The following is a 22,656-nucleotide window of genomic DNA, read 5'->3' as shown; positions in this document are numbered from 1 at the left end:
TCAGGGATCAGTCTAATAAACCTTTGTTTTACTCCCTCTTTGGCAAATATATCTGTCCTTAGGCACAGAGGCCAAAACTGCCCACAGTTCTCCAGCTGTGGTCTCACCAAGACCCTGTATAATTGTAGTAAAACATCCTTGCTCCATGCAAACCAAGGCCAACATATCATTCCCCTTCTTAACTGTTTGCTACACCTTCTTGTTTGCTTACATTTACTCATGTACAAAGGCACACAGATCCTCTTGTACAGTTTACAATTTGTCACCGTTTCAATAATACTTTGCCTTTCCTATCAAAATGGATAACTTCACATTTGTCCATGTTATACTGCACCTGCCATGCATTGTTTAAAGAACCAGGAAGCCTTTTTGCATCCTCCTCACAACTTAATTTCATCAGCAAATTTAGAAATTACATTCCGTTCCCTCGTCACTGATCATCATTAATGCTCATTGTGAATAATGGGGCCCAAGCACTAGCACCCCAAGAAAGTCCCATTTATTCCCACACTGTTTCCCATCAACTCATTTTTAACCCATGCCAGAATATTATCCCAATGCCACGTGCTTTAATTTTGCCAACCTTTTGGACCTCCCCGTTTGCTTCCTCCACTTCCAACCTTTCTCAGCAACTTTAAACTTTTTCTAACCTTTCACAGTTCCGCTGAAAGGGTCACTGGCCCAAGACATTAACTATAGTGCCTGACCCACTGAGCGTTTCCAGTATTTTCTGTTATTATTTCAGATTTCCAGCATTTTTTTTTGCTTTTGAGCAAGTGCAGGTGTTAAATTTCAGCTAGTTTGAACTTTGAACCAAGTGGAATTTGCCTCCTTGAGGTCCAAGGGTGGGCAGTGCACTAATAATTAATGAAATCCATTGGCACCATGAGTGGGTGTGCAATGGCATCAGCTTCATCCATGCACCACTTTTAATGCAGTATAATATCCCCTTGCAGAGCAAATAACAAAATGTGACACCCAATCACCCAACGTCAGTGAGAGACAGGTGAGCCTGGTGTGAGGGGTCAGCTTTAAGGTGTATTTTGAAGGAGAGGGGTAGAGAGAGTTCTGGATCAAACCGATAAAGACATGGTCAGTACTGTGGAAAAAGGCTATTGAGAAAGAAGCCAGAACAGGAGGAGCCCAGAGACGGTGCAAGTTTACAGGGAAGGGTGTGGGTGTAGGAGGTTAAAAGTTAGAGAGGGTCAGGAGCCCAGAGATACTGGAAGGTGTAGCCATGGGAGGTTAGAATTAGGGAGGGACAGGGCTGTGGAGAGATCTGGAGACTCAGGTGAAAGCTTTGAAAGGTTTCTTCAACACTTGCTGATGTAGGTCAACAAGTGGGTGCAGCAAAATAGGCTCTTTGTGTGTGTTACGGCAGCAAAGTTTTGGATGAGAGATTTTTGGAGGGTGACAGACTAGCCTGGGATGTATGTGAGCAGTAGGCTGGAGGGTGGAGGGACCAGTGACAGCGGGTGGTGCTGAGAGTCACACCCAGCCTGACACCCACACCTCACAGGCCTGGATGTTCACACCCAGGTAGAAGAGTTTAAACCAGTGGGTCTGGGGTAAGTGCAGGGGAGGAAACCAAGGACAGTTGTGCAAAATTATATGAAGTGTAAAGAAAATGACAGCTTGAGAGCAGGAGCTGTGTCACGTTTATTTGACGTTGATCCACTGAGTGCATTGACAGTGGTGCTAGCTCTGTAGGAACCCAGAAACTCCAGCACCGTGGCAGTATTCCAGGGAAGCAGGCACCAAATGCCCCCTCTGGGAGCCCCTGCCCTGCCAACCCTAGGCAGGGACATGCGCTCACCGCGGGCACATGGCATGGCGCCCACCATCCACGGGCAAGGTGACACCAGTAATGAAGGAGGCTGCATCAGAGGCCAGGAAGGCGATGGCTTGGGCCACTTCGTCCACCCGCCCAGGACGTCCCAGAGCATGGGTCACCTTGCATTTGTTCAGGAACTGAAAGGAAAGAAGGGAAGGGGTCAGAAATGGACACTTGGCCACAGCTTCACCTACTCCCCCACCCCCCCAACACTGGCTGCTCCACCACACTGGCCACTCCAGCCCACACACCCTCCAAAACCAGCTGCTCGCCCCCACCCTGCTGCCATTCCACACTCCAGCCAGAATCCCCCATCAGGAATACACATCCCAGTTCCCCAGCTGTCAATCATGTCTGCTCCAAGGTCACCCTCCACCCTCGGCTGCTTTGTCAATGCTCCTCCCTTTGAAGTGGGCTATTGGCTGGTCTTCCAACATAGAAGGTCCATGCTGGACAACATCAGATTTGGAATGCCAGGCACCAAGCAGTGACCACCTTGAGGCAGACACTTCCCACTGCATTAACATCCAAACCCCCCCCCTCATCCTGGGACTCACCATTGACTAGAATGTCACGGAAACAACACACGTCTGACACAGGTTCTTCAGCCTGGCCTCCTATCAGGTGGAATCACCATCCATTCCCTGAATCTACAGCAGCATCCCCCAAAGACAAAGCAGTCCAGTTAATGGGCATCTCAGGACTGGACTCAGTACCAGTCCCCCTCACCTTTGGTACAAAACGTACCACTTCCAGAATGCTCAGTGACTGTGGGGTTCCAATGCACAGGCAGCAATGTCATGGGAATGTTACATTGCACACAGTCCTGACTGGGAGAGATCTCGGCTGTTCCTTTCTCACGGATGGGACAACACCTTCGCCAACAGCGGTGTGGGAGCGCCTTTCCTGCACCATCTGCAGTGGTTCAAGAAACTTCACCAAGCGTAAGTGTGAGGTGTGATCCAGGAGGAGAGAGTGGCTGCAATGAAAATCTCCAGCCTACAAGAGCCCAGACGGAGAGTGCAGTCGCGAGTGGATGATGGGCTGAAGGAAGGCAAGATCTGTGCGCCATGAACAGAATAAGGAATGACTTACAGCAATCAGAGGTTCCAACACTGAGCGGATATGGGATACGTTAAAGGGCAGGACAGGAGAACTCCATCCATAGCCACCGGACACCAAGGTCCCTCCACAAGAGGCACAGCCCAACCTGAGCTGACCTGACCTGACCTGACCCTAACCCACAGATAGGTCAGGTAGTCAGAAAACAACAGAACCAGGCCCAGTGATGAGCCTTTATAGATTAAAAATAACACGCATGCCTAAAGCAAACTCACACATCCAAGGTCAATGTTGCCGAGCCCATAATTTAACCCAGCTCCCAAACCAACCCCTAGTGTCAGCTCCCTCAACAGCATCTCCCCCTTTCTGAAGAACCTGGACATTCAGCCTGCACCTTCTAGTGTAATCCCAGTCTGGGCTGGACAAAGGCCAGTGCTGGACCAAGGGAATCAAGGTGTAGGCCAGGTCAAAGTGGCGGTTACCAGTGAGGTCGATAATCTCGGGTGATGAGAATAACAAACACAAGAGGGGCAATCGCCCCCGCTCCCCAACCCTTGATTAGAGGAGGTATGACTGTAGCAGGGTGCTATACCTACGTGATCCCAGCCCAAGCCACTGCTGTCACTGACCTCAGCGTAATCCCCCTCGTTCAGGCCAGCCCGCTTGTGGATATCCGTGATGACCACTCCAGGGCTAGAAAAAAGGAGAGAGTGACACCGGGAGAGACAGAGAGGTGGGAACGGGTGGTGGGGGATGGCAGGGGGAGGGCAGCGAGAGACGGGATGAGCAGGCTGATGTGAAGCTGGGCTGTGGCTTTGCTTTATGCTGTGTCAGGAGGCAGGAGGCAATGTCCCTGGTCTCTGCACCTGGGTAGGTGCGAAATTTCAGCTCGTGCTTCCTGCTCGGAAGCCGTTTGTCTGACAACGACAAGCAGGCAGCACAGAGTTCGGGTGTGATGCCCTCAGTAGTCAAATACTGAATCACATGCACAGGAGGCAAAGGGAAAGTATGTAACTGACTGGAGACTGCATCTTCAGAGGGGAAGAACATGATGAACCAACGTGGGAAACATTAATGCTGAGGGAGGTAGGAATAGGTTAGACAAGCTCCCTGCATTACTCACCTCACAGCATTCACCCAAACCTTCTTGGGGGCCAGATCTGTGGGGGGAAGAGGCAGAAGGTTACTCAGGGACCTGCTCTCAGTCTAACAGCATTGCAACTCTATCCCATCCTGATCCAAGATCCAAACACAACTGTATGTAGTGGCGGGAAAGGCGAGGGGTGATGAGAGGGGTCTCATGGAGCAGGTGTCCATCGCCTGATCCACAGGGTGGCCTAGAACATGCCAGATATACTCCAGTCACATAAACCAGCTCTTCAGTGTCTGCAGAGCATCGTCACAGGGACAAGATAATGAGGAGGATCGATGGGAGATGGGGGGTTTGACATAGGCTTTCAACGAGGTCCCACATGGCAGGCTAGTCAAAAGTAAAAGCCCCTGGGATCCAAGGGAGAGCGGCACATTGGATCTGTCTTAGACTGACAGGCATTACTGGGACCTGGAAGACTGTTACCAGTGGGGTTCAAGCCATCCCTTGCTTTCTGCAACAGCCATTAATGACCTACACCCAAGAGTAGCAGCACGAGAAAAAGTTTGCAGATGAAGCAGAATCCACTGGTGTGGTTCCCAGTGAGGAGAAAAGCTTTAAACTGTGGGAAGATGTCAATGGGCAGGGCAAAATAGTGTAGCAAGTGGAACTTAATCCAGAGAAGTGTGAGGTATGTCTTTGGGGAGGTGCAGCAAGGGAAGGGAAATGGGAGGATATATCGAGAGATGTGGAGGAACAGAAGGATCTTGGAGTGTATGTTCCCATATTCTGATGTGATTCAGGCAGATCAAGTGTCTATAAGGCATACGGGATGTTGTCCTTTATCCAACACTTTGGGCCAGGGCTGGAGAACTGCATGCAGTCCTGATCACCACATTGCAGGAAAGATGGGATTTCACTGGAGACGGATCAGGGGAGATTTATGAGGATGTCAGGAGTGGAAAATCGTAGCTAAGAGGAGAGATTGTGCAGGCTGGGATGGTTTCTTCTGGAACAGAGGAGGCTTAACATTATGGAGAAGGACCTATTTCCCTTAGCAGAGGGATTAAACAGCAGGGGGCATGGATTTAAAATAATTGGTAGAAGGATCAGAGAGAGAGAGGAGGTACTCTGTGTGGTCTGGAACTCACTGCCTGAAGTGGTGGCAGAGCTAGAAACTCATCACATTGAACGGCACTGTGCAGTTGAAGAGCAGTGAGCCAGTGCAGCATGGAGTAATTAGGCTTCACAGCTCTTCTTCAACAGGTACAGACGTGATGGGCCAAACGTCCTCCCTCTGTGTTATAGGTTCTTTGTGATTCATCGATGCTCAGAGGCAGCAGTGGCAGTGTCGGAGTCCGCCTGTCTCCTCAGCCCAGGTCTTCTGTCTGTGAAAATCTGGATGAATAAAAACTGGCCACATGCAGATATACACCCAACCTGCCCACACACCTACCTCCAACCCCACACCTACTCCCCTCCCTCCCCACAGTGTTGGACTTCATTCCAACAGGTGTACCCTCAAATAAACACTGATGCAGTCTCTCACTGTAATGGTGTTAAGACTTGCAGATGGAAGGATGGAGAACACATAACTCCATATCTGACCCTTCCCGTGTGTTCAACAGATCAGTGTAGAGAGGGTTTAAGTCCGTGCCTGCCTGGCACTGCGTAGTGGGAAAGGGGAAGGTAGCCCTGATGCTAAGGCTCGAGATATTAAGTTGTCTAAATTTAATAAAATTCAAGGGAGAATATTCTGCCCGAGGGAGGCTGCACTCACCCAAAGCCATACATCGAGTGAACTGGTCCAGGGCTGATTTCGACATGCAGTAGGCTACAACTCCAGGAAACTGCGGGAAGCCAAGAAGGAAACAGTGAACATGTATCTTGGGGTGAGTGGGTCACCAAGCCCCCCCATCACCACGCTCCGTGTTCTGCAAGAATCACAGTCTCCCAGACTCCCCAAGTTATATGTACAACCTTTAAACTACACCTTCACCGTAATCTTTAGAGAAAGGTTTGAAAGCTGTATTTGTACTTCCTGTACCCGATGAACAGCTGCAGCCGGAGGGAAAGGGGGGAACGGACTGTTGGGGGAAACCACTTGAGGCACTGACGGCCTGAGGTACAGAGGGTGATGGAGGGGAACTGGGGGAGAGGGCGTGAGCTCAGGCAGACGTGAGGCAACTCATGCAGCTACCACCCAACACCATCTAGTGACTGACAAAGTGCGACTGTCACCATCAACAGGAATCAACACCCAATGAGCATATTCCGAAGGCCACACTACGACGGTAAACAATTGGCAGTTGTCCACATGGACTTTCAGAAGCCACCTGATATAACACCCCCCACGCAGAGATCACGAGGAACAGACGAGTGGAATGGATGTGAGTGAGGTGGACATGGAAGGCAACATGCTGGACGTGAGGAGTGGTGCTCCCAGGCACGTGGAAAGGCCCAGAGGGTTACATAAACACATGGGCAGCACAACAGCACTACTAGCAGAGCCACTGCCTCACAGCTCCAGTGACCCGAGTTCAATCCTGACCTCCAGTGCTGTCTGCGTGGAGTTTGCACGTTCTTCTTGTGACCTGTGTGGGTTTTCCTCAGATGCTCCAGTTTCCTCCTCATCTCCCAAAAACATGCAGGAAGGTAGGTTTGGCACCTGTGTGTAGGTGAGTGGTAGATCTGGGGGCAGTCGATGAGAATGTGGGGAGAATAAAAAATAGGACTGATAAGGATTAGTGTTAATGGGTGGAGGATGGGCGGTATGGATTCAGTGGGCCCAAAGGACTGTTTCCATGCTGTAGCTCTCTGTGACTCTAATACTGCAGGTGACATCAAGAAAGAAGATGGTCAGTTGTACTGAAGGGTGCAGTATGTTACCAAGAGACACAAAATAAGCACTTAGGCAAAACTGTGGTAAATGAGTTTCAATGCAAGGAAAACATGTGGATCTAGGAAAGAAAAACTCAATTACTTTCAGAGAGGACACTTTACACAGAACTAAAAGTTCACAAGTACCAAAACTTATGATGGCTTGGGAACATTGGGCATATTTCAAGGCAATCAGAACATTAGGGGGAAGATGCTGTGCTAAAGTTGTACTTGGCTTTGTCAGACTCCAACTGTTGCCACAACACAGCCCTGGGTTGTGCACCTCAGGACAGATATACCAGGTGTGTAGAAGGTACACTGCAGATTCATCAGAACTATGCTATGTTACGAGGGCAGGTTCCATAGGCAGTCTGCATTCTGAGGTTAGAGAACGAAGGATGATCTGATTGAGGTGTTTAAGATGATGAAAGGATTTGAAAGCACAGATGGAAGGCGGAGGAGCAGAGAACACGCAGGAGCAATCTCAAAAAACAGAGCTCGGCTGTTCAGCTGGGAAACCAGGCAGCCTTCAAACTGAGGACAGCTCAAGTGCTGAGTTATAGCCATTCAGTGCCACTTCTGGGGGTCTCGTTATGTGTGGGTGAGCAGATCAGGGGAGGTGTGATAACAAGAGTGGAGAGATCAATGAGCAGGGGAAACGAGTTGTATCCAAGGCCTGGGAGGAGGCAGGAGGAGCGACAGAGACAGTAACCCTCAGGCCTCCCAGCCAAGGGATACCGCACTCTCAGCCAACAAGCATGACTTTGGGATCTGGACAACTAAAAATGAACAGCTCAGCGTCTCCACACTCACTGATCGCTGGCCATTAACACTGGATACATTGACAATGCAGCCTTTGGTTTGGATGAGGTGAGGCACAGCCAGGCGTGTGAGGTGATAGATAGATCTGTTGAAGAGATCACAAGAAGAATATATAGATAAATGCCTGAAAGCACTTTCTATTTGCATATATTCACACTGCCTATTGAACTGGAAAGAATTAATTTATATTATGGCATTCCTGCAAAGTTAAATCCTGTCTAGTCGTTGACTTCCAGTAACACCAATCATAACTTTAATTAGATCTATAAGATGGGTAAAATACACAACAAAGCTTACATCAGTTTGAACAATGGAGGAGATCAGTAGCATAATTTAGAGAAGCTTGTAGGTTAATAGTGGATAGCCTTCATTTGCATTCCTACCAATCCCTCCCAGTCACAACAAGGAGTCGATAGAACATTTATAGTGTTCAGACATTACAAATTCAGTGCTCCTCTACACAAACATTGGAGAATGTGGGGAGGGAGGGAAAACACCCGAGAGCATGTTGTGACTTTGAACTGAGTCACTGGAGAAACACTGAACTGGTTGATATAAAAGGTTTTTATTCATCACAACAAAGCAGGCATTCTTCTTTGAGACCCTCTCAGCAGAGTCTCCTGAACTCAAAGTACGTCACATTATTATACTCTTAAAAACAAAGATAACAGCAGTTGATTCAATACAATTTCAATAACTACAATGGCATCATTTACTTCGATATTCGGAGTCTGACAAATGGTTCCATTGAATTCTATATTTACAGTGGGTGCACACTGTAACTGACCAGACACGTCTGAATGTTCAAACACCTTTGCTGGGATGAAGTAATTCACATGAATAGTCTTAAAGCTTCTGAGGACAGAAACCCCAGACACCAAACACTAATGCTGTGAGGGCTGACTCTCTAGGTACACAAATATCCCAATTAGTGATAGAAACAGCAAATATTACTGTGACCATGTTTGATGTGCTAAGTGACAAAATAACTTAGACGGTGTCAGTTGCCTGGTTTGATGTAGGCCAATTAACATACCCCTTGTCTTATGTTTTTGTCTGTTGCACATGAGAACGTCTCATCATCATGCCAGTTTGCCAGCCATATCTCTGAGTAGCCTGTGTTCTGTAGACAGCACTGTTTGTTTGCAAAGTTGTCCTTTTCATTTCAAACTGATTACTGCTTTACATTAGAACTGAAGACTGGTTTGAATTACCACCTGGTATATTCACATAATTCCATAACTCCTGAATCCCTAACAGAGTAAGTACATCAGAGCATTTGACTGTGTGAGTCACACGTCAGTGAGTGCTAACTGCCCAAAGGGAAAACGTACCTGACATTAATATTCATTATGTGATCGAACTGTTCCATGGTTGTGGTTTCAATGGTCCCCAAGAGCAGGATCCCTGCACTGTTCACCAGCACATCCAGCTGTCCGTAGCAGCTCACTGTTTTCTCTATCACCTGGTTCACACTTGCTTCATCTGTTAGGTCACCAGGTAACAGCAGGGGCTGATGAAGCACAGAATAACATGCTCAGTAACCACCCAACTCTCCACAGCCAGCTGAAGAGGAATCACTAGTTCAGCAGAAAGATGAGGAAGAGGGTAGCCGGAACTAAATGTGGAGGGATGGGAATCAGGGCAGATCCCGGGATCTGGCCCACTGAAGGCCGAGCTCCATCAGTGAGCAAGCAAACCTTACACTTGGGATTCCTGTTCCCAGGAAGCTCAACCAGTGCCATAGAGATGGAGAGGTGTACAGCACAGAAACAGGCCCTTTGGCCCACCACGTTGTGCTGACCTTTTTTACACATTAATGCTAATCCCATTAGCCGACATCCTTCCATGTCTCACCTATTTCAATGTGTGTCTAAATGCCTCATAAATGTAGTGATTACATCAGACTCCATCACCTCCTCTGGTAGCAAGCTGTAGGTATCAACCCCCTCTGTGTAAAATAAACTTACCCCTCAGATTCCCTCTAAACTTCCAGCCTCCAGTTTCTGATCCCCCTATGATGAGAAAAAAATTTCTGAATACCTAGAGTCATAAAGCAGGGAAACAGGCCCTTCGGCCCAACTGGTCCATACTGACCAAGATTCCCATCTAAACTCGTCCCATTTGCCTGTGTTTGCCCCATATCCCACTAAACCTTTCCTATCCAGGTACCTGTCCAAGTACCTTTTAATTGTTCTTAAAATACCTGCCCCAACTAACCTCTGGCAGCTCATTCCATACACTGACTACTTTCTGGGTGAAAAAGTTGCCCCTCAGGTTCCTATTGAATCTCTCCCCTCTCACCTATGCCCTCTAGTTCTTGATTCCCCCAACCCTGGGAAAAAGACAGTGCGCATTCACCTTATCCATGCCCCTCATTATTTTATACACCTTTCCAAGATCCCCCCCTAATTCTCCTATGCTCCAATGAAAAAAGTTCCAACCTGCTCAACCTCTCTCCATAACTTAGTCCCTCAAGTCCTGGCAACATCTTCGTAAATCTCCCTCTGCACTCTTTCCAGCTTAATGACATCTTTCCTATAGCAGGGTGACCAAAACGGAACACAATATTCCAAATGTGGCCTCACCAACATCTTGTAAAACTGCAACATAACATCCCAACTTCTATACTCAGTGCCCTGACTGATGAAGGTCAACATGCCAAAAGCCTTCTTCACCACCCTGTCTACCTGCGATGCCACTTTCAGGGAACCATGTACTGGTACTCCAAGGTCCCTCTGTTATTCAACACTCTCCACGGTGCTATCTGGACCTCTCATGATCTTACATACTTTTATCAGGTCATCCCTCAGCCTCCTTCACTTCAGGGAAAACAAGCCCTGCCTATCCAATCTCCTCTGCACTCTCTCCAGCATGATCACATCCTTCCTATAGCATGGCGGCCAGAACTGCACACTATACTCCCGCTGCAGTCTAACCAGTGTTTTGTAAAATTGCAACATCACAAGATCACAAGACAAAGGAGCAGAAGTAGGCCATTCAGCCCATCGAGTCTGCTCCATGAGCTACACTAAAACTATTCCTATCTAGCCCCAAATTCCAGCCTTATCCCCATATCCCTTGATACCTTGACTAATTAGATACCTATCTATCTCCTCCTTAAACGCCCCCAATGATTGGGCCTCCACAGCTGTACATGGCAAAGAATTCCATAAATTCACTACCCTCTGGCTAAAGAAATTTCTCCTCATTTCTGTTTTAAACCGGTACCCTCTAATTCTAAGATTGTGCCCTCTAGTCCTGGACTCACCCACCAAGGGAAACAGCTTAACCACATCTACTCTGTCCAGTCCTTTCAACATTCTAAATGTTTCTATGAGGTCCCCTCTCATTCTTCTGTACTCCAGAGAATACAGTCCAAGAGCCGACAAACGCTGATCATATTGTAAGCCCTTTCATTCTGGGAATCATCCTCGTAAATCTCCTCTGAACCCTCTCCAACATCAGCACATCCTTCCTAAGATATGGGGCCCAAAACTGGACACAGTATTCCAAATGAGGCCTCACCAGTGCTCCACAGAGCCTCATCAACACTTCCCTATTTTTATACACTATACCTCGCCAAATGAATACCAACATAGCATTCACTTTCTTTACCACCGATCCGACCTGGTGGTTAACCCTTAGGGTATCCTGCACGAGGACCCCCAAGTCCCTTTTGTACTTCTGTACTTTGAATTTTCTCCCCTTCTAAATAATAATCTGCCCATTTATTTCTTTTTCCAAAGTGTACAACGGCAACATAATCTCCCAACTCTTATATTCTATGCCCCAACCTATGAAGGCAAACGTGCTGTATGCTGTATGACCATCTGTGTTACCGCTTTCAGGAAAGTATGGACTTGGACCCCTAGGTCTGTCTGTTCATCAACACTCCTCAATGCCCCACTATTTACGTGTCCTACCCCTATTTGACTTCTCAAAATGCATCACATTGCACTTGTCAGAATTAAATTCCATCTGCCAATGCTTCACCCAACTTTCCATCTGATTTACATCCTGTTGTAGCCTTAGACAACTTCCATCACTATCCACACCACCACCAATTGTTGTGTCGTGCTGCTTAATGCTACTATGGACTAGGACCAAATCCAACGGTTAAAACACAATTCACCTCAGGCGCACGTGTCACCGCCATCGCCCAGTCCGCAGAACTCTCAGCTCAGAGTGACTTCAACTCCCAGCTGGCACCCCAGACATTGCTGCAGGGGGTTGCTGCCCTAGCCCCAGTTGGGTCGTGTACCAAGGTCCCGTGGGCTGTCGGAGGCAGAGGAAAAGATTCCACTGTGTTGAAGGAAGAGTTTTCCCTGGTGTCCTGGCCAAATTAACTGGTTGCGGTTTGTGGATCTTGTTTTGCCCATTGGCAGCTCCAGAGTCCAGCACAGAACTCCAGCAGTAACGACAATGCAGTGGGAGGTGCTTTATCAACGCACTTCCCTTTTTGTCTGGTTCAGGTACTGAACAGGAGCTGAGAAAAGTTGCACAAAAATGGGCAGCATTGTGGTGCAGCTAGAAGAGTCACTGTCCCACAGTCCTGACCTCCGGTGCTGTCCGCGTGGAGTTTGCACGCTCGCCCTGTGACAGCATGGGTTTCCCCTGGGTTCTCCCACATGCCAAAGGTGTGAGGGTTGGCAGGTTAATTGACTGCTGTAAATTGCCCCTAGTGTGTAGGTGAGTGGTAGAACCGGGGGGCAGTTAATGGGAATGTGGGGAAGATTAATATGGGGTTAGTGTAAATGGGTGCTCGATGGTCAGCATTGCCTTGATGGGCTGAAGGACCTGTTCCTGTGGTGTATCTCTCTATGACGATCAATGGCTAAAAATGTTCACGCTATATTGCCAGCCAATGTTTCTCCCTCCACCACTCCTCCCTGCCTCCAGTTCCAGCCCTCACTCACCACGTACGACCCAGCCTCCTCACATTCTTTGCCCACTTTCCTAAGGTTTTTCATGTTCCGTCCATTCAGTGCCAGTTTGACTCCCAGCTTGGCGAACAGGACGGCTGTACCGGCTCCGATCCCTGAACTCGCACCAGTGATCAGGGCAACCTTCCCACTGAGTGACAACCGCTGCATCAGACAGTCAGAAAACACAAGGTCAGTGCCCGAGATACTGGACAGGCAGACACCAGACAGCACAGGGTCAGTGCCCGAGATACTGGACAGGCAGACACCAGACAGCACAGGGTCAGTGCCCGAGATACAGGACAGGCAGACACCAGACAGTCAGACAGCACAGGGTCAGTGCCTGAGATACTGGACAGGCAGACACCAGACAGCACAGGGTCAGTGCCCGAGATACAGGACAGGCAGACACCAGACAGCACAGGGTCAGTGCCCGAGATACTGGACAGGCAGACACCAGACAGCACAGGGTCAGTGCCCGAGATACAGGACAGGCAGACACCAGACAGCACAGGGTCAGTGCCCGAGATACAGGACAGGCAGACACCAGACAGCACAGGGTCAGTGCCCGAGATACAGGACAGGCAGACACCAGACAGCACAGGGTCAGTGCCCGAGATACAGGACAGGCAGACACCAGACAGCACAGGGTCAGTGCCCGAGATACAGGACAGGCAGACACCAGACAGCACAGGGTCAGTGCCCGAGATACATGGACAGGCAGACACCAGACAGCACAGGGTCAGTGCCCGAGATACTGGACAGGCAGACACCAGACAGCACAGGGTCAGTGCCCGAGATACTGGACAGGCAGACACCAGACAGCACAGGGTCAGTGCCCGAGATACTGGACAGGCAGACACCAGACAGCACAGGGTCAGTGCCCGAGATACTTGACAGGCAGACACCAGACAGCACAGGGTCAGTGCCCGAGATACTGGACAGGCAGACACCAGACAGCACAGGGTCAGTGCCCGAGATACAGGACAGGCAGACACCAGACAGCACAGGGTCAGTGCCCGAGATACAGGACAGGCAGACACCAGACAGCACAGGGTCAGTGCCCTGAGATACTGGACAGGCAGACACCAGACAGCACAGGGTCAGTGCCCGAGATACTGGACAGGCAGACACCAGACAGCACAGGGTCAGTGCCCGAGATACTGGACAGGCAGACACCAGACAGCACAGGGTCAGTGCCCGAGATACTGGACAGGCAGACACCAGACAGCACAGGGTCAGTGCCCGAGATACTGGACAGGCAGACACCAGACAGCACAGGGTCAGTGCCCGAGATACAGGACAGGCAGACACCAGACAGCACAGGGTCAGTGCCCGAGATACTGGACAGGCAGACACCAGACAGCACAGGGTCAGTGCCCGAGATACTGGACAGGCAGACACCAGACAGCACAGGGTCAGTGCCCGAGATACTGGACAGGCAGACACCAGACAGCACAGGGTCAGTGCCCGAGATACTGGACAGGCAGACACCAGACAGCACAGGGTCAGTGCCCGAGATACAGGACAGGCAGACACCAGACAGCACAGGGTCAGTGCCCGAGATACAGGACAGGCAGACACCAGACAGCACAGGGTCAGTGCCCGAGATACTGGACAGGCAGACACCAGACAGCACAGGGTCAGTGCCCGAGATACTGGACAGGCAGACACCAGACAGCACAGGGTCAGTGCCCGAGATACTGGACAGGCAGACACCAGACAGCACAGGGTCAGTGCCTGAGATACTGGACAGGCAGACACCAGACAGCACAGGGTCAGTGCCCGAGATACAGGACAGGCAGACACCAGACAGCACAGGGTCAGTGCCCGAGATACAGGACAGGCAGACACCAGACAGCACAGGGTCAGTGCCCGAGATACTGGACAGGCAGACACCAGACAGCACAGGGTCAGTGCCCGAGATACTGGACAGGCAGACACCAGACAGCACAGGGTCAGTGCCCGAGATACAGGACAGGCAGACACCAGACAGTCAGACAGCACAGGGTCAGTGCCTGAGATACTGGACAGGCAGACACCAGTCAGACCGCACAGAGTCAGTGCCTGAGGTATAGGGCAGGCAGACATCACACAGCATGCAATCTTTGGGACACCATGGAGAAGTGGGAGGCAAGTCAGTCAGAGGGCCTTTTCCTCTGTCTGCTCCTGGGTCCAGCCGGGGTGACCATTCACAGGTCGAGCCTCCTGTCTCCCTTCTGCCAAGGATACAGTGGAGCAGCGAGCAGGGCTGCTGCCTCACAGTGCCAGAGACCAAGGTGCTATCTGTGTGGAGTTGCACACTCTCCCTGCGATCATGTGGGTTTTGTCCAGGTGCTCCAGTTTCCTCAAGGACGTATATGTTGGTAGGTCCACTATAAATTGTCCCTGGTATGTAGGTAAGTGGTAGAATCTGGGAGGAGTTGAGGGGAAGGGGAGGAGAGAATAACAAATGGGATTAGCATGGGATTACTGTGAGTGGATGGTTGATGGCCAGCACAGAATCAGTGGGCTGAAGGGCCTGTTTCCCTGCTGTACCTATGACCCTGATACATCTGTGTCTGGTGTCCACACCAGCACAGGGTCAGTGCCTGAGATACTGGACAGGCAGACACCACAGAGGCCAAGAGGCATCCTCGAGAGCAAGGATCACATTTTAATTTAAAAACACCATGAATACTGTAAATAAAAATATTACTTCAGGGAATGGGGTCAACTCCTGATTTATGGGTCAGGCAGAGATCAGTGGCACAGGGAAGGTCGAGACCCTCACCACACCACAGGGGCCATGGGGAACACAGCGCTCCAGGGCAGGGGCAGGGGCAGGGCAACAGCGGAGCGCCAGAGGACACACTGCCCACCCATGGGGTGTTGGAGAGAGGGGGAACAGGAAAGCCAGGGGCAACAGTGGGCAGAGAAGGGACACGGGGGGGGGGGGGGGTGAGGAGAAGGGGAGGCAGGAGGGGTTGGTCTGTCTCTCCCTCTCCCTTCCACAGAGGGGGGGGAAGGGAGGATGTGCCGGGAGAGGGGGAGGGTGTGGGGGGAGAGGGGGGGGGAGGGTGTGGGGGAGAGGGGGGGGAGGGTGTGGGGGAGAGGGGGGGGGAGGGTGTGGGGGAGAGGGGGGGGGAGGGTGTGGGGGAGAGGGGGGGGGAGGGTGTGGGGGGAGAGGGGGGGGGAGGGTGTGGGGGGAGAGGGGGGGAGGGTGTGGGGGGAGAGGGGGGGAGGGTGTGGGGGGAGAGGGGGGGGAGGGTGTGGGGGGAGAGGGGGGGAGGGTGTGGGGGGAGAGGGGGGGAGGGTGTGGGGGGAGAGGGGGGAGGGTGGGTGGTAGGAGGGTGAAGGAGGAGGGAGAGAGGGGAGGAGGGAGAGAGGGGGAAGGGGAGAGCAAGTAGGGGGGGAGGGAGGGGAGGGAAGGAAGAAGGGGAGGGGGAGGAGGGAGGGAAGAAGGAGGAGGGGGAAGGGGAGAGAGGGGAAGGGAAGGGAAGGGGAGAGAGGGGAAGGGAAGGGAGGGGGAAGGGGAGAGAGGGGAAGGGAGAGAGGGGAAGGGGAGAGAGGGGAAGGGGAGAGAGGGGAAGGGGAGAGAGGGGAAGGGGAGGGAGGGGAAGGGGTGAGAGGGGAAGGGAAGGGGAGTGATGGGGAGGGCTGGGAAGGGAAGTTAGGGGAAGGGTATGGGGTAGGAGGAGAAGGGCCGGTCGGTCTCTCCCTCCGTCACCTTCGTTACTTCTCCCTCGCCCGCCGCCACGTTAATTAAAGGCGCTGCCGCTGGTTTAAAGGCGCCGGGCGGCGTCCGCCCCTCGCCGGACTGTTCCGGGTCCGGTGAGCACAGAGACCGGCCCTTCGGCCCGCCGCGTCCATGCCGACCACCGTCCCCATCTGTACTGATCCCCATTCCCAGCCTGATAATCCGGCACCATCCGCACTCCTGGAAATTAATTCACCTTTTATAAATGTTCCGGTGAGGTTAAAGGGAATTCGGAAACTGGAACCGGTAAATGTAGAAGGCGACACAGAGGGAATCAGCCGGGAAACAGGCCTTTCGGCCCATTGAATCCATACTGAACATCAACCACTCACAAACTAATCCTAATCCCATTTTTCAAATTCTCCCCACATTCCCATCAACTCCCTCCAGCCACCTACACACTAGGGGCAATTTACAGTGGCCAATTAACCCACCAACTCTCATGTCTTTGGTTGATGGGAGAAGACTGTAGCTCCCAGAGGACATGCAAATTCCACAGAGACAGCGTTGAACCCAGGTCTCTGGCACTGTGAACCAGCGGCTCCACTGACTGATGAGGGTCCTGGAATTGAACCGTTGACTCTTCCTCTTTCCACAGACACTGCTTCACCGGCTGAGTGTTTCCAGCAACGTAATTTTTTCCAGATTTTCAGCATCTGCATTTTCTTTTGAGTTTCATGTATCACAACCTCCCTGTTCTTATATTCTTTGCCTCAGCTCAGTACGTCCTAGGTTCCTGCCATGCATTATGTACATCCTGACCGTATTAGTCCTCCCATTTTTCAGGATTAAATTCCATCAATCATTGTTCTTACCAACTCATCAATATTATTCTGTAGCCTAATACTAGCCTCCTCACTATCCACACCACCTCCAGTTTCCATGTCATCTGCAAATTTACTAATCATACAATATTCATTCATATCCAGTTCTTTAAGGTATACAACAAACAGTAAGGGACTGAGCACCTATCCATGCACTGCACACCCATCATGGGCTTCTAATCACAACAGCAACCCTCTCTGTCTTCTGTTACCAAGCCAATTTTGGATCCAATTTGCCAACTTGTCTTGGATCTCATGGGCTCTAACCTTTTGAATAAGTCTCCCACGTGAGACCTTGACAAAGCTTTACTGAAGTCCATGTAGATTACATTAACTACATTACCCCCATTAATACATTTAGTCACCTGCTTAAAAAAAGTCAAGTTAGTCACATATGACTTTCCCTTAAAGCTTTCCTTGATCAATCCCTGCTTCTCCAAGTGCAGATTAATTCTCTCCCTCAATTTCTTTTTCCAGTAATTTCCCTACTACTGACAGACTTGTGATTACCTGACCTATCCCTGCTACCCCTCTTGAATACAGGTACCACACTCCAGTCATTTGCTACTTACCTATGGCCAGAGATGGGAATATTCATCAGAGCCCCAGCTCTGGCTACCCCATGCCTCCTTTAGTATCCTGGGACACATCTTTCCAGGTCCTAAGGTTATACCCAGCTTTCAACCCACCAAGACACCTAATACCTCTCTTTTAAATACGTTCTAGAATTCCACCATCCCCTCCTCAACTTCTGCAACTACAATGTCCTTTTTCTTAATGAATACAGACAAGTATTCATTTAACTGCTCACCTCTGCCCTTTGGTCGCCAGTGAGCCCTCCTCTTGCTCTGGTTATCCCCTTGTCCTTAATACACATAAAAAGCTTTGGAATTTTCTTTATCCTTGCTGCCAGTGATATTTTGTATCGCTCTTCACTGTCCTAATTACTTTACGAATCCCCTGCCCCCAACTTTCTATATTCCTGTAGGGCCCTCCTGTTTTAGTTCTCTAAACCTGCCATAAGTTATCTTTTCTTCATCCAGCCCTTGATATCCAGGGTTCTTGGACTTGTTGGCCTTGCCTTCTACTATGGGAACACATTGACCCTGAAATCTTACTATTTCATTTTTGAATGACTCCCACTGGTTGCAAGTAGACTTACCTATGAGTACCTGCTCCTGTCACCTGAACTCACCTATCACCTGCCTGCACGTGCTCCTTCCCCGACCTTCTTATTCTGGCTTCTGCCCTCTTCCAGTCCTGATGAAGGGTCTCAACCCGAAACGTCGACTGTTTATTTCCCTCCGTAGATGCTGCCTGACCTGCTGAGTTCCTCCAGCACTTTTTGTGTGTGGCCCCAGTCTACTTTTGGAGTTCCTGCCTTATAATAGTGAAATTCCACAATTCAGGACCTTAAATCACTGGCACATCTTTATCCTTCTCCATAGCAACACTACCATTTTGGGTTTTATCTCTGACGTGCTCTCTCACGGATACTCCCTCCATTTAACCGGTTCTGTTCCCTAAGATTAGGTCCAGTACTGCCCCTTCTCTCATGAGACCATCTATGTACTGGCTCCAAAAATTCTCCTAGACCCACTTTGAAAATTCTGCCCCCTTGCTGCCTTTCACACCGAGGTGATCCCAGTTAACATTGGAGTTGAAGTCTCCTCCTACTGTTACACTATTATTTCTATACTTCTGTGATCTGCCAACATACCTGCTCCTCTATTTCCTGCTATGTTTCAAAGCCTGTAGTGCACCCATAGCAGCAATTGTCCTCTTTTTGTTTTTAAGCTCCACCTATACAGCCTCATTTGAACCTTCTAGGATACCCTCCCACCTTACTGCATTAATGGAGTTCTTGATTAATTTTGCAATGCCACCTACTCTTTTACATCCCTGCCTTCCATCATGCCTGTAGATTCTACCCCCTGGATGCAGGGGGGGGTGCATTAACAGGGGGCAGCTCACACTGCCCGACCTTGCCATAGCCCAGAGTGTTAACCTATTTGTCCCTATAGCAGTAGGGATTGGCCCACTGCCCATCTCTCACACTACTTCTGATCTGTCAGGTTATACTGTGTAAGTCCATAGCACGAGCTGTAGTTCAGCTGATATTGCTGGCAATCTCTAGCCCAGCAACAATCACCGCACCCAGCACCACACCAAGGTCAGCACCTGAAGACTTTTGTAAGCCAGAATAAGTCAACCTTAAAACAAGCTGCTCAGGAACAAGATTTATTTCAATTTACATATTAAAAAAAATCAGTCTAACCAATGACTACTTTAGACCACCTGCTGTGTTTAAAACTAAAAGCACTTTAAGCAAATGCTGAATAATTTTACGCAAGAGTCATCAAACTGCTTGTGTTCCACTGAGGCATTTCAAACCTCGCGCTGCATCATCTGTACAATGGCAAGGTGGGGGGGGAGGGGGCGAGGATGGCGCAGGAATGTAGGGGGAGACAGGGGCACGCCCAGAATCTTCAGGCCACGGTCTCAGACTCCAGGGAAACGCAAGGCCGTATTAAAACTCAGTCAATATCTGTGAGGAGGACTCGTGTTTCATGTTAGCATGTTTTCACCTGAACCCCACAGAACTCCACACACGTGTCCAACGCTTGATGCTGAAACTGAAAGCCAACTGAAGGGAGGACCAACTAACTGCCCTTGTGGTCAGTCAGCTGGCGTCTAATGCAGCTGGCACAGAACACCTCCGTACTCACTTCTTGCTATTGATGGAATTTTGCTTTCAGCTTGACCAGGGCATCACCACCAGCTTCCCAGAACCTGGGCAAATCCACAGAGCCCCGGGTATATCAAGAGGGAGAGGCTACAAGACAGGGAGAAGATAACTGTACCAAAAAGAGAGACAGCAGAAAGAAAGAGGAAGGTAAGAGGGAGATCAAGAAGACGGGTAAAGAGGTGGTGGTGAGGGTAGAGGGTTGAGACCACTGCCCAGCACCCCCATTAGCCCCTGGTCCATGCAGATCCATTCGAGAGTGGAGGTCTGATGGCGAATCATTGATGGCACCAGTATCTCTGACCCCAGCTTCACTCTCCCTGGGTGTAGCCCCACTGTCCTGCTCAGCTCCAGCCTGTTGGCCCAGCTCAAGGTCAGAATGCCAGAGGGTTGGCATGAATAACAATGTCTTTGATGTGTACGTCAGTCAAAGGACGAAATGTCTTCTCATTCACAGGAAGCTTCTCCAGCTCATCGAGTGTTTCCAGCCCATCGATCACCCTGGGTGAGAAGGGAACAAGTCAGTTCAAATCAATACCTGGACCCCAAAACTTACATTATGAGCAGAAATTAATCAAAGCAGGTGCCAAAACAAAGACCTTTTTGTGTAAATCCCACTCCCACTGCTCTATATGTTATGGTACTTCAAACGATCATTAGGATACTTCCTGTTTCCAGCCACCTTTCAGGCAGTTAATCCCAGAGCGCAAAACCACGATAAAACTTTCCTCAAACCCTCTCCAAACCTTCTACCCGCCAACCAAAATCAACGTCCCCTGGTTAATGAGCTTCTCACCCACTTATCCATTTCAATTTAATCTCCTTTCAGCCTCTTCTATTCCAAAAGAGACACCCTAGCCTAGTCAGCCTCTCCTCATGGCATCACTCCTTCTACCTTTATCATCCTCCTGAACCTCCCCCTTAACCACAAAGTCTGTAAGGCCACTCTTCTTCTGACAGATGTAGCTGCTGATTCTACACTGAGATGATTTTTGGTCTCCTTTGGGCCCCACTCTTTCTTTGTTCTTCTCTTTCCTTTTGTGTACTTACAGACAAGGACGCCCACGTCAACGGCAGTCTTGTGTAAGCACCAATAGTGGGGGCGGACATGAATCAACAAACCTACTTTCCAAACACTGTGTACTTCATGTCCAGATGAGGCTGTTTCCCATACGTGAAGAAAAACTGGGAGGCATTGGTGTTGGGGCCATTGTTTGCCATGGAAACTACTCCTCGGACATTGTGCTGCAACAGACCATGAATGGGTGGATGAATTGAGTCTCAAATCAGCATCAGTCAATGGGAGGGATACTCTGATGAGCTTCAAGTGTCTACTCACCTTGAGATGTTCACTGAACTCATCTTCAAACTTCCTGCCCCAGATGCTGGATCCTCCTTTGCCTGTGCCTGTGGGGAAGGAGAAGCACTGGCACATGACAACAATGTACTTTACACCACAGCTCTGCCATCAAACACCAAGCCTCGAGGGAGGTAGCAGGACCAATGTCTAGAAACTCGCTCAAACATAGGGAGATCTCAGGAGAACCTTAAAGGAGGAAATGGAGGGGGTGAGGTTTAGGAAGGGAAGAATCATTAGGCCCTACACAGACAAAATATGACATCGATAACAAACTCAGGAGATGGATACAGGACAATGACTCCAGCAGAGATTTTTTTTCTTTATGTCTAGATAATTTGCTAATGTTTTACACCAACTCCCAATCACATTGGCGAATCCTCTCCTCTCTCCGAGAAATGTTTCCAATAAGGTATCACACAAAAGGTTGTGCACAAGGTGCAAGGCGTTGGGGGTAATGCATTAACATGTTAGTATTTTTTTTCGGTCTCCTCTGAGCCCTATACCTTCTCTTTGTTTTTCTCTTGCCCATCGATGGAGGATTGGCCAACTGACAAAAAACAAATCAGGAGAAATAGGTCATCGTCGGATTGGCAATCAGTGGGCGTCAGTGCTGGGGCCTCAACCATTCACAATCTACATTAATTGGTCAGATAAAAGAACTGAGTATACTGTAAACACATTTACTGATGATACAGTGATCAGTGAGAAAGTTAAGTTTGGTGGAGGACAGAGACTGAGTGGGCAAAAATTTGGCAGATGGCATATAACATGCCAAAATCCACTTTGAAAATGACAATATAGCTTAAATGGAAGGAGACTACAGAACACAGCTGCACACAGGGATCTGGGTTATAGAGTCTGAATCATACAGCTTAGAAGCAGGCCCTTCAGCCCACTACATCCATGCCGACCCGTCTGCCCATCTACTCGAATTCCATTTGCCCACACTGGGACCTTGCCTATTTAGTGTCTGTCTAAATGCCCCACAAACACATTAATTGTATCTGATTCCACCACCTATGGCAGCACATTCAAGATATCAACAACTCCGTAAAAAAAACTTACCCTTCAGAAGCCCTTTAAAACTCCTTCCTCTCACCTTAAACGTATGCTCTCTTGTTTTTGATACCCCCACCACAGGGAAAAGATTCTGACCATCAACCATCAACCCTACCTATGCCGCTCATAATTTTATCCTTCTGTTAGGTCGCTCCCAACCGCCTCCGCTTCAGAGAAAACAAGCCCAGCCTATCCAATCTCTCCCCATGACCAAAGTCCTCCAATCTGTAATTAAAGTATTTTAAAATTTGTTCCTTGTTCTTTCCTGATTCAGCAGCAAGAGGTATTCACGAACACTGTACACGTTAAAGGTTA

General features: G+C 49.6%; 2 protein-coding genes across 2 annotated transcripts; both read right to left on the bottom strand.

The window, feature by feature from the left end:
- Positions 1-1,790: 1,790 nt before the first annotated feature.
- zgc:101858 (uncharacterized protein LOC449555 homolog) lies at positions 1,791-12,784 on the bottom strand. Its single transcript, XM_052037486.1, has 7 exons — positions 12,608-12,784; positions 9,023-9,201; positions 7,680-7,773; positions 5,767-5,836; positions 4,020-4,056; positions 3,526-3,589; positions 1,791-1,971 (listed from the first exon to the last, which is right to left on the bottom strand). The coding sequence occupies exons 1-7, from the start codon at positions 12,782-12,784 to the stop codon at positions 1,813-1,815; spliced, it is 780 nt and encodes a 259-aa protein (XP_051893446.1). The 3' UTR covers positions 1,791-1,812.
- A 6,620-nt stretch (positions 12,785-19,404) lies between these two features.
- Positions 19,405-21,482, bottom strand: ppil3 (peptidylprolyl isomerase (cyclophilin)-like 3). The gene is made up of 3 exons (XM_052037087.1): positions 21,262-21,482; positions 21,049-21,167; positions 19,405-20,423 (listed from the first exon to the last, which is right to left on the bottom strand). Exons 1-3 carry the CDS (start codon positions 21,355-21,357, stop codon positions 20,297-20,299), a joined length of 342 nt encoding a protein of 113 aa, XP_051893047.1. The 5' UTR covers positions 21,358-21,482; the 3' UTR covers positions 19,405-20,296.
- Between the last annotated feature and the right edge of the window lie 1,174 nt (positions 21,483-22,656).

The sequence above is a fragment of the Pristis pectinata genome, chromosome 23 (genome assembly GCF_009764475.1).
Source record: "Pristis pectinata isolate sPriPec2 chromosome 23, sPriPec2.1.pri, whole genome shotgun sequence".
NCBI lineage: Eukaryota > Metazoa > Chordata > Chondrichthyes > Rhinopristiformes > Pristidae > Pristis > Pristis pectinata.
The sequence above is the reverse complement of the archived record's forward strand: the minus strand, read 5'-3'. Positions and strand labels throughout refer to the sequence as shown.